Source organism: Coturnix japonica, chromosome 26 (genome assembly GCF_001577835.2).
Source record: "Coturnix japonica isolate 7356 chromosome 26, Coturnix japonica 2.1, whole genome shotgun sequence".
NCBI lineage: Eukaryota > Metazoa > Chordata > Aves > Galliformes > Phasianidae > Coturnix > Coturnix japonica.
Window position 1 is genome coordinate 2,891,490 of NC_029541.1, and position 13,864 is coordinate 2,905,353.

General features: G+C 49.5%; 1 protein-coding gene across 1 annotated transcript in view; it reads left to right on the forward strand.

Annotated features, from left to right (window-relative positions):
* Positions 1–13,864, forward strand: part of LOC107324773 — a 44,148-nt gene that overhangs the window by 29,607 nt on the left and 677 nt on the right. Inside the window, exons 51-85 of the mRNA XM_032449345.1 lie at positions 6–191; positions 402–584; positions 671–850; positions 956–1,138; positions 1,368–1,589; positions 1,907–2,098; positions 2,348–2,447; positions 2,754–2,839; positions 3,024–3,218; positions 3,540–3,722; positions 3,809–4,000; positions 4,143–4,242; positions 4,418–4,503; positions 4,759–4,953; positions 5,039–5,221; positions 5,490–5,669; positions 5,956–6,138; positions 6,338–6,523; positions 6,659–6,838; positions 7,186–7,377; positions 7,556–7,655; positions 7,846–7,937; positions 8,118–8,312; positions 8,441–8,620; positions 8,932–9,114; positions 9,203–9,394; positions 9,647–9,746; positions 9,987–10,072; positions 10,589–10,768; positions 10,969–11,145; positions 11,390–11,572; positions 11,844–12,026; positions 13,091–13,270; positions 13,474–13,503; positions 13,657–13,732. Coding sequence (XP_032305236.1) covers positions 6–191; positions 402–584; positions 671–850; positions 956–1,138; positions 1,368–1,589; positions 1,907–2,098; positions 2,348–2,447; positions 2,754–2,839; positions 3,024–3,218; positions 3,540–3,722; positions 3,809–4,000; positions 4,143–4,242; positions 4,418–4,503; positions 4,759–4,953; positions 5,039–5,221; positions 5,490–5,669; positions 5,956–6,138; positions 6,338–6,523; positions 6,659–6,838; positions 7,186–7,377; positions 7,556–7,655; positions 7,846–7,937; positions 8,118–8,312; positions 8,441–8,620; positions 8,932–9,114; positions 9,203–9,394; positions 9,647–9,746; positions 9,987–10,072; positions 10,589–10,768; positions 10,969–11,145; positions 11,390–11,572; positions 11,844–12,026; positions 13,091–13,270; positions 13,474–13,503; positions 13,657–13,732 — 5,524 coding nt within the window. The remainder of the gene's footprint in view (positions 1–5; positions 192–401; positions 585–670; positions 851–955; positions 1,139–1,367; positions 1,590–1,906; positions 2,099–2,347; positions 2,448–2,753; positions 2,840–3,023; positions 3,219–3,539; positions 3,723–3,808; positions 4,001–4,142; positions 4,243–4,417; positions 4,504–4,758; positions 4,954–5,038; positions 5,222–5,489; positions 5,670–5,955; positions 6,139–6,337; positions 6,524–6,658; positions 6,839–7,185; positions 7,378–7,555; positions 7,656–7,845; positions 7,938–8,117; positions 8,313–8,440; positions 8,621–8,931; positions 9,115–9,202; positions 9,395–9,646; positions 9,747–9,986; positions 10,073–10,588; positions 10,769–10,968; positions 11,146–11,389; positions 11,573–11,843; positions 12,027–13,090; positions 13,271–13,473; positions 13,504–13,656; positions 13,733–13,864) is intronic.

The window sequence follows — 13,864 nt, forward strand, 5'->3', positions numbered from 1 at the left end:
TGCAGTCCAGCCATGCCCCATGCCTCCGAAGATCAGCAATGGAGATCACAATGGCCACGGCAAAGCAGAGTTCACCATGGGGATGTATGTGATGTACACTTGCAATCTCGGTTACTACCTGGCTGGGGATGTGGATCGTGTGTTTTGCAAAGCATCAGGGAAATGGAGCCAGCCCAGCCCACGCTGTGAAGGTACGTGTGTGTACTGTCACCCTGTCTGCAAGCTGTCACCTCACTCTTTGGCCAGCACAACATGGCAGTGGCATGATGCAGCACCTGGCCACAGCACTGAGCCCCTTCAGCAAGGGATTCAATTGTCCTGAAATTAAGTAGTCAGTTTTATAACAGGCAAAGGATGAGCTTATAGCATGAAGCCTCATGGCTTTTCCAATTCCCCTGCAGAAGTGACGTGTCCTCAGCCCCCAAACATCGCCAATGGGCTGCACAGTGGCCGCTCCTCTGCCAGGTTCCCACATGGCACCACTGTATCCTACAGCTGCAAGGATGGCTTTGAGCTGGTGGGGAACGTCTCCATCAACTGCTCAGCAGTCGGGCGCTGGAGCCGACCCCTGCCCCGCTGCCAAGGTGGGTGGAAGCAGCTCTGTGGGCACTGCTGCTCTGTGCCTGCAGAATGCAGCCCTACAATGACAGACATGTCTGTGTTCCTACAGCCATTGGCTGCCAGAGACCCACAGTGCGCAATGGGAAGGTGCAGGTGCCAAAGGACACCTACGAGGCTGGGGAGACGCTGTGGTTTGACTGCAACCCTGGCTATGCTGCAGAGGGCAGCCATAGGGCTCAGTGCAAACCTGGGGGGAGCTGGGACCCACCAGTGCTCAGCTGTGAGCAGGGTGAGTGTGGGCACAGGGGGACCCCACAGGGCTGCTACCCATCCCCATCACAGCCACCCATCCCTCTGCAGGCTCCTCTCTCATCTCCCTGTTTCCCTCCTGCAGTCCGGCCCTGCCCCATGCCTCCAAAGATCAGCAATGGAGATCACAACCGGCACGGTGAAGCCTTTTTCACCACGGGAATGTCTGTGACATACACCTGTGATCCCACCTTCTACCTGGTTGGGAACGCACACGTGGTTTGTAGAGCATCAGGGACCTGGAGCCAGCCCAGCCCACGCTGTGAAGGTGAATCCGTGCTCACCATGTGCAGACCCCCCCTACCCTCATATTGCCCCCAGGTCCTCAGAGTTAATCCCATGTGAAGTATTGCATGGTGGAAGTCAATTTAAAACCCTTCTGTTGTCAAATCATGCAGATTTTTGCTGTTGCACTATTAGCAGCACATGGGTTTGGGCTTTTTATTTGTGTATTTTTACACCTTTTGCTCATCACTTCTGCACATCTCCCTTTCCAGCAACCATTTGCTTGAAGCCAGACATACAGGATGGGTGGATAGTTGATGATCATGGACTCATCTATGCACCAGGGCAAACAGTGACGTTTCAGTGCAAGGAAGGCTACAGTCTGCATGGTAGTGCCCAATCTCTGTGCCAGAAGGATGGTGGATGGGACCCCCCAGTGCCCCTATGTGATCTACTCCATGGCCCTATGCTGCCCAGTAGGGCTGAGCACTCAGGTAACGATGCTGGAGCTGCCTGGGGTGGGTGGCTGCTTGCTGTCCCCTAACCCAGCTGTTAAATAACATGTTAAATCCTGTAAGAAAGCAGAAGATTCAAGTATCCGCTGGGAACGGGAGCCTGAAATCTGGAATCCTTTGGGGAAAAAAAAGATGGATTCTATGGTTCTATGTCGTGTTTGCTTAGCAGTGTCTATATCAAATCAAATAACCAAATGTTCAAGGCAAAACAAACATCTTTCCTGGTAACATTGTCCTCTCTGTGCTTTCACCCATTGCTCCTGACCTGCCTAACTCTGCCTGTTTTCTCTTGGTAGGTGGCTGTGGGCTTCCCACCAGGCTGAACTTTGCTGAGCTCAATGAGGAGCACAGAAATGAGATTGATTTCTCTGTTGGGAAGACTGTAGGATACACTTGTCGGCCCGGATTTGTTAAGCACCCAGGAATGTCACCCACTATTACTTGCCTGCAGAGCGGAGTGTGGTCAGAAGCACTCGAGTTCTGTAAAAGTGAATAGCTCCTTGATTTGGTGTTGTTGTCACAGAAGGAATTAGGTGCTGGGTTCTGTCCATGCTGCAAAAACCTCAGTGTGATTCTGGTGTCCAAGTCATATGTGACTAGTAAAGCCATGTAACCTTATGTTATTTGAAACCCATTTGGGGAACAATTGGAAATGTGGGTGGGTGATTGGAATAGCTGTTGTATTTACTGGGCTGTGCTATAGGGAGAAGCCTACAGGGAGATTCTTTGTCCTCCAGGGAGACAATGCAGTCACCCCGGGGAACCTGAGAACGGCCGGATTACGGTCCTGGCAGATCTCTTCTTTGGGTCAACAGTGGTCTACAGCTGTGAGGAAGGGTAAGTCCAGAGTTCAGATCCGCTCCTTAAAAGGTCAAGATGCGTCAGGTAAATGTCCCTCTTTTCCTCCTTTTCATGCATTCATTCTCAATGCACTGATCTTATAAAGAAGCCCAGGTATAGAGCTCTGTACCCATATGAGCACATAGGGTTTTCCCAAGTGAAAATGGCCCGAAAGTGCTGAGCTTGTAGGGGAATTTCTCCCACAGTGCCAAGGTTCCAAGTTCCAGCAGTGCTGAACCCACTGCAGGGGCTGATAGGTCAAACCAAATTGATTGGAGTGAACGTGAGCCCTTCTACCTCCAGGCACAGGCTGATCGGGCAGCCCAGCCGGAGATGTGAGATCTCAGGGAACCGTGTTGCATGGACCGGTGACATTCCCACCTGCCAACGTGAGTAACTCCCAGCTCAAGGATGGTTCTTTCCCTTCTTGAATAGTAGAAAGGATAAAGCACATAGAAGCTTCCTCCGTAAGAGGAATTGCAGTTGTTCCACCTGTAGACCCCACAGTCTGTGGGGTTTTGAGTACTTCGGTGATGTAATTGGATGCAGAAGGTTCATTGTGCCCCATTGCAGGTATCCCTTGTGAGCCCCCCCCGAGCATCCCCCATGGGAAGCACACAGGGCGGCTGCTGGATGAGTTCCACTATGGCATCTCGGTCACCTACAGCTGCGAGCCCGGCTACCCACTGCATGGGGATGCCTCCATCTTCTGCACCACCCAGGATGGGAAAAACGGGGTGTGGAGTGGGCCCCCCCCAGTGTGTGGAGGTAGGGATTGGGGGGAGCAGGTGGGAGCGCAGCCGAACTGCTCTGTGCTTGGAAAGGCAAGGAGATCTCAGGATGGTTGCATGTGTTGCCTGGGTGCCTGCTGAGGCAGGGCTTGCTGCTTTGGGGTTGCATAGGGGTGGGATTTGCTGCTTCTGGGGCAGGTGCAGACAGAATGCTGTATGCTCCCTGCCTCACTTTCCAGCTGGGATCTCCCCTACACTGTTCAATAAGAAAACTACTTTCAGGCTTGCATTTGAAGGTGATCACAGATGCAAGTGCTTTACAGCAGTGCCCACTCTGAGGACTGTGTTTCCCTTCCAGAAGCTGGATGCTCTGCCCCGCAGATCCAGAATGGGAGGATAGTGTCAGCTCCTCGGAGCACCTACACACACAACGACACTGTCACCTTCGAGTGCGAGCCAGGCTACATCATCCATGGCCCCAGAGTAGTGCAGTGCCAACAGAACAACACCTGGCAGCCCCCGGTGCCCATCTGCGAGCAGGGCAAGTGGCCGGACAGCACTTCAGGTGCAACCCTGCCTCAGTGTCCCACAGCCCTTTGATAAGGTGTTGGTTTGTGTCCCCAATAGCTGGATGCAGGACACCCCCAAGGTTGGAGTTTGCTGAGCTGAAGGAACCCTATAGGAACCAGACTGCCTTCCCTGTGGGTGCAACTGTGGAGTACAGGTGCCAGCCTGGCTATGCCTGGCACGTGGGGATGTCACCAACCATCACGTGCCTTGGGAATCAGAGCTGGTCTGTGGCTCTGGAGTTCTGCAAAAGTGAGTCCTGTATATGCTGTTGGGAAGTTCATACTTGTGGTTTTGTGGGTTTATTACTTAGGGATGGCATGCTGTCTGTCCGAGCATCCCTGGGGGATGTGATGCACTTTGCAGTGCTAACAGCAGCTGTGTTCCCTTACAGGGATGCAATGTGTGAACCCTGAGGACCCACAGAATGGCAGAGCCATAGTCCTGACCGACCTCCTCCTTGGGTCCAAAGTGAATTACACGTGTAACAAGGGGTGAGTCTGTAGCCAGCTGAGCCCAGCTGTTAATTGAGAGTAACGCAGAATTTAAGTGGCAAAATGGCTTTACATGGAGAAAGCTCACAAAGTCAGAAGTCTTGGGTGCTTTAACAAGGCATCTGGAGAAGTCTGGAGTCTCTTCATGTAGTTAAAGTGCTTCTGTGTGATGCAGGTACAAGCTGATCGGGCATTTACAGAGGACATGCGAGGTGTCTGGCACACGTGTTGCATGGAGCGGGGATGCACCCACCTGCCATCGTAAGTGGGATGGGAGGGGGCCCTTGGAATTGCCTTCCTTGGGGTGTGCAGCAGGAAGGGGAGCATCTTTCAAGGCAAAGGTGCCATTGCATAAGATTTGTGTGCGCAAAATATTTCATGTTTCTTTGGGTCATTTTGCTCAGAGAGCTTAATTGCTGGGATGAGTTTATCCTCATCCATCCCCTCTTGCAAGTGAAGGGTCCCAGACCCCAACACTGCAGCAACGATGCTAAAACCTCACATATGCATCCCCAGGTATCATCTGTGATCCACCCCCGGACATCCCTCATGGGACACACAGTGGGAGATTGATGGATACCTTCCCCTATGCCACTCCAGTCACCTACACGTGTGAGCCAGGCCGTGTTTTGGTTGGGACAGCCTCCATCTTCTGTACCACGGAGGATGGGGAGAGCGGTGCCTGGAGTGGGCCACCGCCGAGCTGTGGAGGTAAGTGATGTCTTCCTCCTTTGGTTTCTGCAGGTTGAGTTATTTTCTTTTCCATATTTAATAGTACTCTCCCTTCCTTCTGCAGAGGTGCAGTGTCCTCCCCCTCCAAGCATTGCCAATGGGAAGCACAACAGCCAGCCCTCGGACACGTTCCTTCCCGGTGCAGCTGTTCAGTACACCTGTAAGGATGGCTATTTGCTCACTGGGAATGCATCCATCACCTGCACTGCTGCAGGAACATGGAGCCGGCCCCGGCCGCGTTGTGAAGGTATGTATGTGTTGCCTGTTTGGCACCTGGATCATCTCTTTCCTCTTGGTTCTGGGTTTAATCACTACCCACCAAACCCCCACAGAGGAACAGCCAAGGGGTCCCAATATGGAGAGCCTCTCGATCACAACTGGATAATGAGACTTCAGATTATGGGGGGCAAGAATAGGAATCAATACTGTTGACACACCCATGGTGGTGATGGCCAGGCTTGATTGCAGTTACTACCCTGGCTGGGCTTTGTGTTCCTCATAATCTTCAATTCCAGCAATAGGCTGCAAAAGACCCGATATTGAGAATGGAAGAGTGACTGGGCCAGAGTCCATCTATATGCCTGAGGACGTCGCTGTCTTTGAATGTGATTTTGGTTATGCCTTAAAGGGCTCTCAGAAGTCTCAGTGCCAGTTTGAGGGAACCTGGGATCCTCCTGTCCCCACCTGTGAAAAGAGTAAGTGTGAAGGACACAGTGGGTGGTGAGTGACTCCTGAATCCATCCCAGCAGGTGCAATGACCTCACTTTGGAGGTAAAGAAACCCTAAGGGTGCCCTTAGGTGGTAAGACAGAAATGAAGGCAGATGGGTGTGGGCAGGGTGGAATCATACCCAAACTTTGGCACTTTTAAATACTTGGGAAGAGCTAATGGGAAAGAAAGAAATAGCAGTGCTGCCTCATTACACCGGGTATAGACCTGCGGTGTAGACCTTCACTAAGTTCATTTTTAACCCTTCCTGTAGTGCTGAGGTGTCCTTCCCCTCCAAATATCACACACGGTCAGTACAGCAGAGAGGATGTGAAAGTGTTTGTCCCTGGAACCTCTGTGAGGTACAGCTGTGACCCGGGGTATGTCCTCACTGGGAAAACAACAGTGACTTGTTTGACATCTGGAGTGTGGAGCATCCCTTACCCGCGGTGCGAAGGTGAGTAGAAGGGCTCTGGGCCATGGGCTGCATTCACAGGGGAGCATGGGGGAGAGGGTGGGCAGAGATTTAAAGGCTTCAAGCTTTCATTCCTTTCTGTGTGGATGCTCCCTGAATTTTGACCTCATAAAAACACATGGGGATGCCTGACTCTGGCAGCCACTTCCCCAGCTCAGGCTTTGCTACTCTTTGCCTCCAGTGGTCACTTGCATGAGCCCTAGCATTAAGCATGGAGAAGTGGCTAAAGAACAGCAGCAAGCTGTCTACCACCCCGGGACCATCATCACCATCCAGTGCCACCCGGGCTATGTGCTGCGGGGCAGGCAGGGGTACAAGTGCCACTCTGATGGCCGCTGGGTCCCCTCTGTCCCCAGTTGCGAGCCAGGTGAGTATGAGCTGCTGGCTCTGTGGGAAGACAGGGGCTGGGCAGCCTTGTCTGGGGACAAGGACACACAGGGATCCTTTGCTCCTGCATCATGCAAAATCACTCCAACTTCATTCTCTCCTCACATCCTGCTAGCGCTGCCTTGCCCTCCACCACCCACCCTTGCCCATGGCATACACGATGCTGAGCTTGGGGCCAACTTCACCAGTGGAATGTCTGTGAACTATAGCTGTCAGACCGGCTTCTCCCTGATTGGGGACCCCTCTGTCCAGTGCATGGAAGGGAACTGGAGCCTCCCGTACCCACACTGTGCAGGTGAGGGCACAGCACAGCATGCAGCCCCCCAAGCTACGTCTATTTTGGGGGTGAGCTCATATCTGAGCCTGAAGATTCCAGCACTCTGAGACCAACAGCCAATCCCAAAGGATGTGTGGAGGAGCGTGGAGGCATCAAACTGGCTAAATTAAGGGTTTTTTAAAGACCGTATACATTTCATGCATGCATCCTTCCATGCTAAGAGTTATTCATGTAGAGAAATGTCAGAACACAGATGTAGAAGAGATGCTACCATCCCCAGGTTTTGTAGTAGAACCTACTAGTGCTATTGCCTTCTCAGCTATATTTAATTGCCAGCCTGATTTCTCATGTGCTATTTCCTGCAGTTGGATGTGGGACTCCAACAAGGTTACAGTTTGCTGAGCTAAACAAGGAGTATAAGAATTGGACTGAGTTTCCAGTTGGGACCACAGTGAGATACACCTGCCTGCCAGGATATGCCAGACATTCACAGATACCACCCACTATTAAGTGCCTTGAAAATCAGACGTGGTCCGAAGCCAAGAGGTTTTGCAGACGTAAGTTTTGCAGATGCTTCTCTGTCATTTAAATCACAGTGTGACAATGGAAGATCTGTTGTTCGGTGGATGTTTTTGGTTCCCTACCCTGCGGGGTTTGGTCAGACCCTTAGAATTTTAGTGTTAATTTTCCTTTCATGCTGAGTTAAAGCTGAAAAGAACCTCCTGTTCTGTCCAGGGAGAAGGTGTGATCATCCAAGAGAACCAGAAAATGGCAGAGTTATTGTTACGACAGATCTCTTCTTCGGATCGACAGTGAATTACACTTGTGATGAAGGGTGAGTCCTGGTTGAACTGTGCTGCTGTGCCCACTGTGGAGACCGAGGGCCAAGTGAGCTTAGATCCATACCTTGAAAATGGTTAAATTGGCAGTATGTGGTGGCAGGCAGGGTGGTAATTGGTGGCTGTGGGAGATGCAATCTCCGAAGACAGTCCCACAGTAACAGGGGTGCTGTTGTTTAACCCCAGGTACAGGATAGTTGGAGCATCCCAGCGGCACTGTGTGACTTCAGGCTCTGGGACACGAGTGACATGGAGTGGGGACATTCCCATCTGCCAGGGTGAGTGCACATGGTGGGAGCTGAGCACAGCACAAAGAGGTTCAGAGCAGTTCTATACTTGAGAAGGGTCTTTCAAGGTAAAGAGTTCACCCTCATCCATCCCTTCCTGGAAGCAAAGGGTCCTGCAGTCCCCAGCACTGCAGCATCAATGATACTAAAACCCTACTTGTGCATCCTCAGGTATTGTTTGTGACCCACCGCCTGACATCCCAAATGCAACACACAGTGGGCACTTGATGGATGCCTTTCCCTATGCAGCTGTGGTCACATACACATGTGAGCCTGGCCACGTGCTGGCTGGGACAGCCTCCATCTTCTGTACCACAGAGGATGGGGAGCACGGTGCCTGGAGTGGACCACCACCACATTGTGGAGGTACAGCTTTGTGGAGTCATAGAATGGCTTGGGTTGGAAAGGACCTCAAAAATCATCGAGTTCCAACCCCTCTGTTATGAGCAGGGTTGGAATCCTCCATGGAGTCTTTCATTTTTCGTTCCCTGCAGGGCAGCTGTGTCCTTCCCCACCTGAGATTGACCATGGCCAGCATGATGGCAAAGACGTGGAGTTCATCCCTGGAATGTCTGTAAATTACAGCTGTGACCCTGGCTACTCTCTTACTGGAAAAGCAGCTCTGTACTGTACTGACAATGGAAGCTGGAGCAGCCCTCAGCCCCGCTGTGAAGGTGAGATGTCCATGCTATCAGTGCCACGAAAGGGAGGACACCATGGTGTTCCAGCAAGAACCAAGGGCAGAGGGCTGCAGCAGACTTTGTCAGGCACAGAAGAGCAAATGGATCAGGATTTAAATCTCCAGACCACCCCTGCATTCCCTGCATAGCTGCCCCTAGAGCCAACAAACTGCTATTGCACAGAGCCTGGCCTGCACTTCAGCTTGCTTCCAGCACACACTGGATGCTGTGCTCACTTTGCAAACATCCTTCCTACATGTTATCCCATTTGTGCTCTTTTTCAGTCTTTTCCCCTCTCTTTTTAGTTCTACAATGTCCTACACCTCCAAATATCGATGGAGGCAATCACAACAGCCAGGATGTGGAAGTTTTCCTTCCTGGGATGGTTGTGAACTACAGCTGTGATCCTGGCTACAGCCTGCTGGGGGAGGCATCCATCTACTGCACCGAGTCTGGAAACTGGAGCCTGCCCATTCCTCAGTGTGAAGGTGCTGTGGAGCAGCAACTGCTTCCAGGCTGCTTGGGATGCTCTGTGCATGCTGACAGACACAATCTCTCTATGTTCTCTCTGTGCAGGTAGCTGTGGTGCTCCTCCAAGACTCAGCTATGCTGAATTGGCCAAGGAACACCAGAACGTGACAGCTTTTCCCATTGGGAGCACGGTGCGCTACTCCTGTCGCCCAGGATTCATGAGACACCCCACAGTGCTGCCAGCTCTGACGTGCCTCAAAAACCACACGTGGTCTGATGTGCGAGCGTTCTGCAAAAGTGAATAGCTCCATCCGTTTGGTGTTGGTTTTGGAAACGCGTCTAAATTGAAACAAATGGGTTTCTAAAGCGATTCTTTGGTACAAAAATGGTTCTTACATGGCTTCACTAGTCACATAGTTTGGACAGCTGTTGGTCTGCTATAAGAGTCTTTACTGGTGTTTGCACATGGACAGATCCTTAAGATGTTTTCTCATAGCACGCTGTAAAACTGCAGGAGAAGAGTTTAAACTTAGCCTTGTCCTTTCCCAGGGCAAGAATGTAATTATCCAGAAGCACCAGAAAATGGCAGAGTTGTTGTTCTGACAGATCTCCTGTTCAGGTCCATCGTGAACTACACGTGTGAAGAAGGGTGAGTCCCACAGAGCCTCTGCTGATCTATTTACTGAGCTCATGGTAGGCAATCTAAAGTGAGGGGGCACAGCAGGCTGCTCAGCTCATAAGCCAGTATTGGTACTTTTGGCCCAGGAAGAAGGAATCTGGTGCACCGAGGGAATTATCCAGAAGCAAAGGAGTGTTGTGGAAATGGTCTAGTGCAAAGCCCAGGGTGCACACCTTGGTATCAGCTGCTATTCCTTCTGTATAACTCCAGGTATCGGCTGGTTGGACAGCCCCTGAGGCGCTGTGAGCTTTCTGGAGCAGATATTGCATGGAGTGGTGAACCTCCCACTTGTCAGAGTAAGTAGGTCGCAACTAAATCTGGTCTGGAATTGTCATATTAAGTGCTGAAAATCAAAAAGCTACTCTTTCCTCACGCAGGAGATAAGCCAGGTTGAGGGCAGTGCAGTAAGTGGGATTTGTGCTTTTCTTCCCTGCTTGCTGCAGTCCGTAGTCCAGAATCTCTTCCATTTCTGATAGATAGAAACTCGGTAGATGTATGGCAGGATGCTGACTATAAAAGGGATTTATTTGCTGGAAATATAAAGGATGATAGAAAATGAAGGTAAATTTGTGCATTGTGTGTGCTCAACCAAACGTGTATTTTCAACTCTTAATGCTACATCTAGCTGCTATTATCATCCTGCTGCTACAATGAGTCCAGGTAGGTGTATTATGGGAGGCAAGATCTAATGAACCCTAAATGCTCCTCGAACCCAGACCTGTTTATTGAGGGAAGAGGAGTAATAACCCATTTTACTCCTTTCTTGCTTTATCATAATTTAGCTTCACCTTCTCACCTTTCTCCTCTTTCAGTGGTAAAGTGTCGGCCTCCTCCAAGCATCATCAATGGGGAACACGGTAATTTCTCAGATACTTTTGGGGTAGGTGCAATCGTGCACTACCACTGCAAACCTGGCTTCATCCTCATTGGCAATGAATCCATCCAGTGTACAATGCATGGGGTCTGGAGCCATCCTCTACCTCAGTGTGAGGGTACGTTCACACTCCTGTCACTGATTCTCACCTAAGTGTGTTAAGCATATGGTGCTCTGTAGCTAAACAGCTGGAGGAACAAGCTGTTTCTTCAGCAAAATCCACCTGGGGAAATAATGTGTTCTCTGTGGCTAAATGCCTTCATCCATCCTGCACAAGCTTTGCAGTGTAAATAGTTCTATCTGCCCCCAATTCCACAGCTGGCTGTGTGAGTCCAGGAATTGGGCATGGAAAAGCAATTGGAAGGGAATCTCTCTACATGCCTGGAGACATCATCACCATTGAATGCAACACTGATAATAGCTCTAAAGTGCTCCACAAGTCCCAGTGCCGATCTGAGGGCACGTGGTTTCCTCCACTCCCAGCCTGTGATGGAGGTAAGTGCCTGTCCTTAGTGCCTGTCCCTTCCGACCTTGCACTACTTGTAGTGCTCCTTTGGATAAGAAGAAATAAGCTTGACACCAAGTCAGATGCTTTAGGGTGAAGTGGGTGCATGAGGTTGGGCAGTGGGCTCTGTGCATTAGTGTTAGCAGTGTGGAGGTGGGCATACAGCCATGCAAAGGTGCTTGGAGATGCTCAGCATCTAAGAGTCCTTTTTATTCTGTACTTCTCTCTCCTTAGTGCTGCACTGTTCCAAGCCCCCAGATATCCTCCACGGGAGCCACAGTGGCCTGGGAAAAGCAGTTTTCACTCCTGGAACATCTGTAAACTACAGTTGTGAGACTGGCTTCTCCCTCATTGGGATGACATCCATTTATTGTACAGAGTCTGGAGCCTGGAGCCATCCTCCTCCGGTCTGCAAAGGTGTGTTTTTGTTGCAGAGAGCTAAGAAGAAAGTTTAATGCATAATGTACCTGATGGAAAGGATTATAAAGGACTAAATCTGAGTCCTTTACTGCTAAATGAGTGATAAGAACAAAACCTGGTGGAGTTAAAGAGCTGCAGAATCGGTTGTTGAAACTAGATGAAGAAATGGAAAGAGCAAGGCTGCAAAAGTACAGCGCCTTTGCTATTCTCTGGTTGCCTGTGAGGATTCTTATTTCAACACTATCATCTGTCTCTCCCTGACTTCCAGTTGTGAAGTGCCTCCACCCTCCTGCTGTCACCAATGGGAAGCTCCAAGGCAACACCTCAGACACTTATTTCTATGGAGCATCCTTGTCCTACAGCTGTGATTCTGGTTATTCACTCATTGGGGATGCTTTCATCACCTGCACAGCATCAGGAACCTGGAGCCATCCTCCTCCTCAATGCAAAGGTGTGTGTGTGTGTGAGATCTAAATCTAAGCAGTAAAACGTTGTGCTGCTGCTAACACTGAATTCTACCCATTTATTTGGAGGAAATTCTGGAAGGCAGGTTTAATTCTTGCACGTTCTGCATCTCTGCCTTTATTGCTATGAATGAGCTGTGTATTAATATTTCTCCCTTAAAAGCCTTTTCACCTTGCGGAGTAGAAACTTTCTGCCTTTCCCTTTCCATGCCCTGTTCTCACTAACAGGAAACAAAGGAAGTCATTATGTCTGATGACTTTTCTCTGATGGATGACCTGTAGTTTACACCTGAGTCTTACCACTCCTTTCATGTTAAGTGCCTCTGCTTCTGTGACCTGGCACTTCTGCATAGCACAGGGTCAATTCCGAATGTGACTCATGGCCATTTCATGAATATAGCAGGATTCCTAATGTGGGTGTTCCCATGTGGAAAACTGGGCTTTCAGCAGAATAAACTCAAAGGGTATTTCCTTGGTGGAGCTGTACAACAGCAGTGACTCAATAGAAATGCACCTGGGTAACAATAAGAGGAAATAACGTACACCAAATGCTTACATAAATAAGCCAGTAGGTAACTAAAGGAAGCAGAGTCACAGAAGAATCCTCCCTGTTATTCAACATTCTCATGTTTTTGAGCTGTCCTTAGAAACTATTATGGGTGGTGGTAAAAATAAATAAGCCGTAAAAGAATGAACATGCTGATGTTACCCTCTGGTCCCCACTGAGGTTTTTCTCCTCTAGAATCCTTGGGCTTGAACTGTAAATGATGATCAGACCTGATACATCACTCTTCTCCAATGTCTTGCTAGCCCAGCATCAGAAAATCTCTTTCTCTGGCAGGTCTTCCAGGCTACAATTGTTCTTCAGGGGGTAACCAGTGGGATGAAGCTGACTTGTACAAATATCTAAATGGTGGCATAAGACACAAAGAAATGAATCCTATTTGGGAATAAGAACTCCAGAGCAATGCCTTCAATAACCCACACTTGTACCTTTCATATTTTATACTCCCTCACACTTAATGTCCTCCTTCATTACTTCTAATTTCAGAGATCAGTTGCGTATTCCCAGAAGTTCAAGGTGTGAAGAAAAGCACGCCTGGAAAAACGTACAGATTTGGGACTAACATCACTCTTGAATGTGATGATGGGTACACGTTGGAAGGCCTCAATCAGATTCAGTGCCAGGAGGACTTCAGCTGGGACCCTCCCGTGCCAGCCTGCAAACTCAGTAAGTAAAACATCAAGCAAAGGAAACAGAAGAATGCAAGTTATATATATATATATATATATAATGGTACGTCTTGTTAAAATTCTCTATTATTGGCATAAGCAGCAAAAACTTTCCCACTGAAGTGATTAGAAACTGCTGAGGAAACACTATGTTTTATTATAGAGCTGTTTACTGATTGCTGCTTTTCTCTTCCCTTTCAGCTTCACCCAGGTCTGGCTCAGTAGGGCTAGGTAAGCAGCAGAAGAATCTCTGTGGCCAGATCTTTGGCTTCATGGTCCCAGCAGCATTTTTCCTCTCCTAACTTGAAGATATGCTCATCGTGTCTCCTGTGCCGATGGGTTTTAAAGCACACAGTGCAAATAATACATTCTCTTCCCTCTCAGGAATCGCAGCTGCAGTCGTTTTGCTTCTCCTGGGTGTGACCATTGGCTGGAAAATTATCTCAAAGCAGAAGGAAGGGTAAGACATCCTGCTGGGTATCCATTCAGATCTTTCTTAGCCCAGTTGTGACTCACATACAGTCAAAGCACCGGAATTATGAGCTAAGTCTTTTAATTTTCTATGTTGAGCTTTATGTGGCCAGCTGTACTG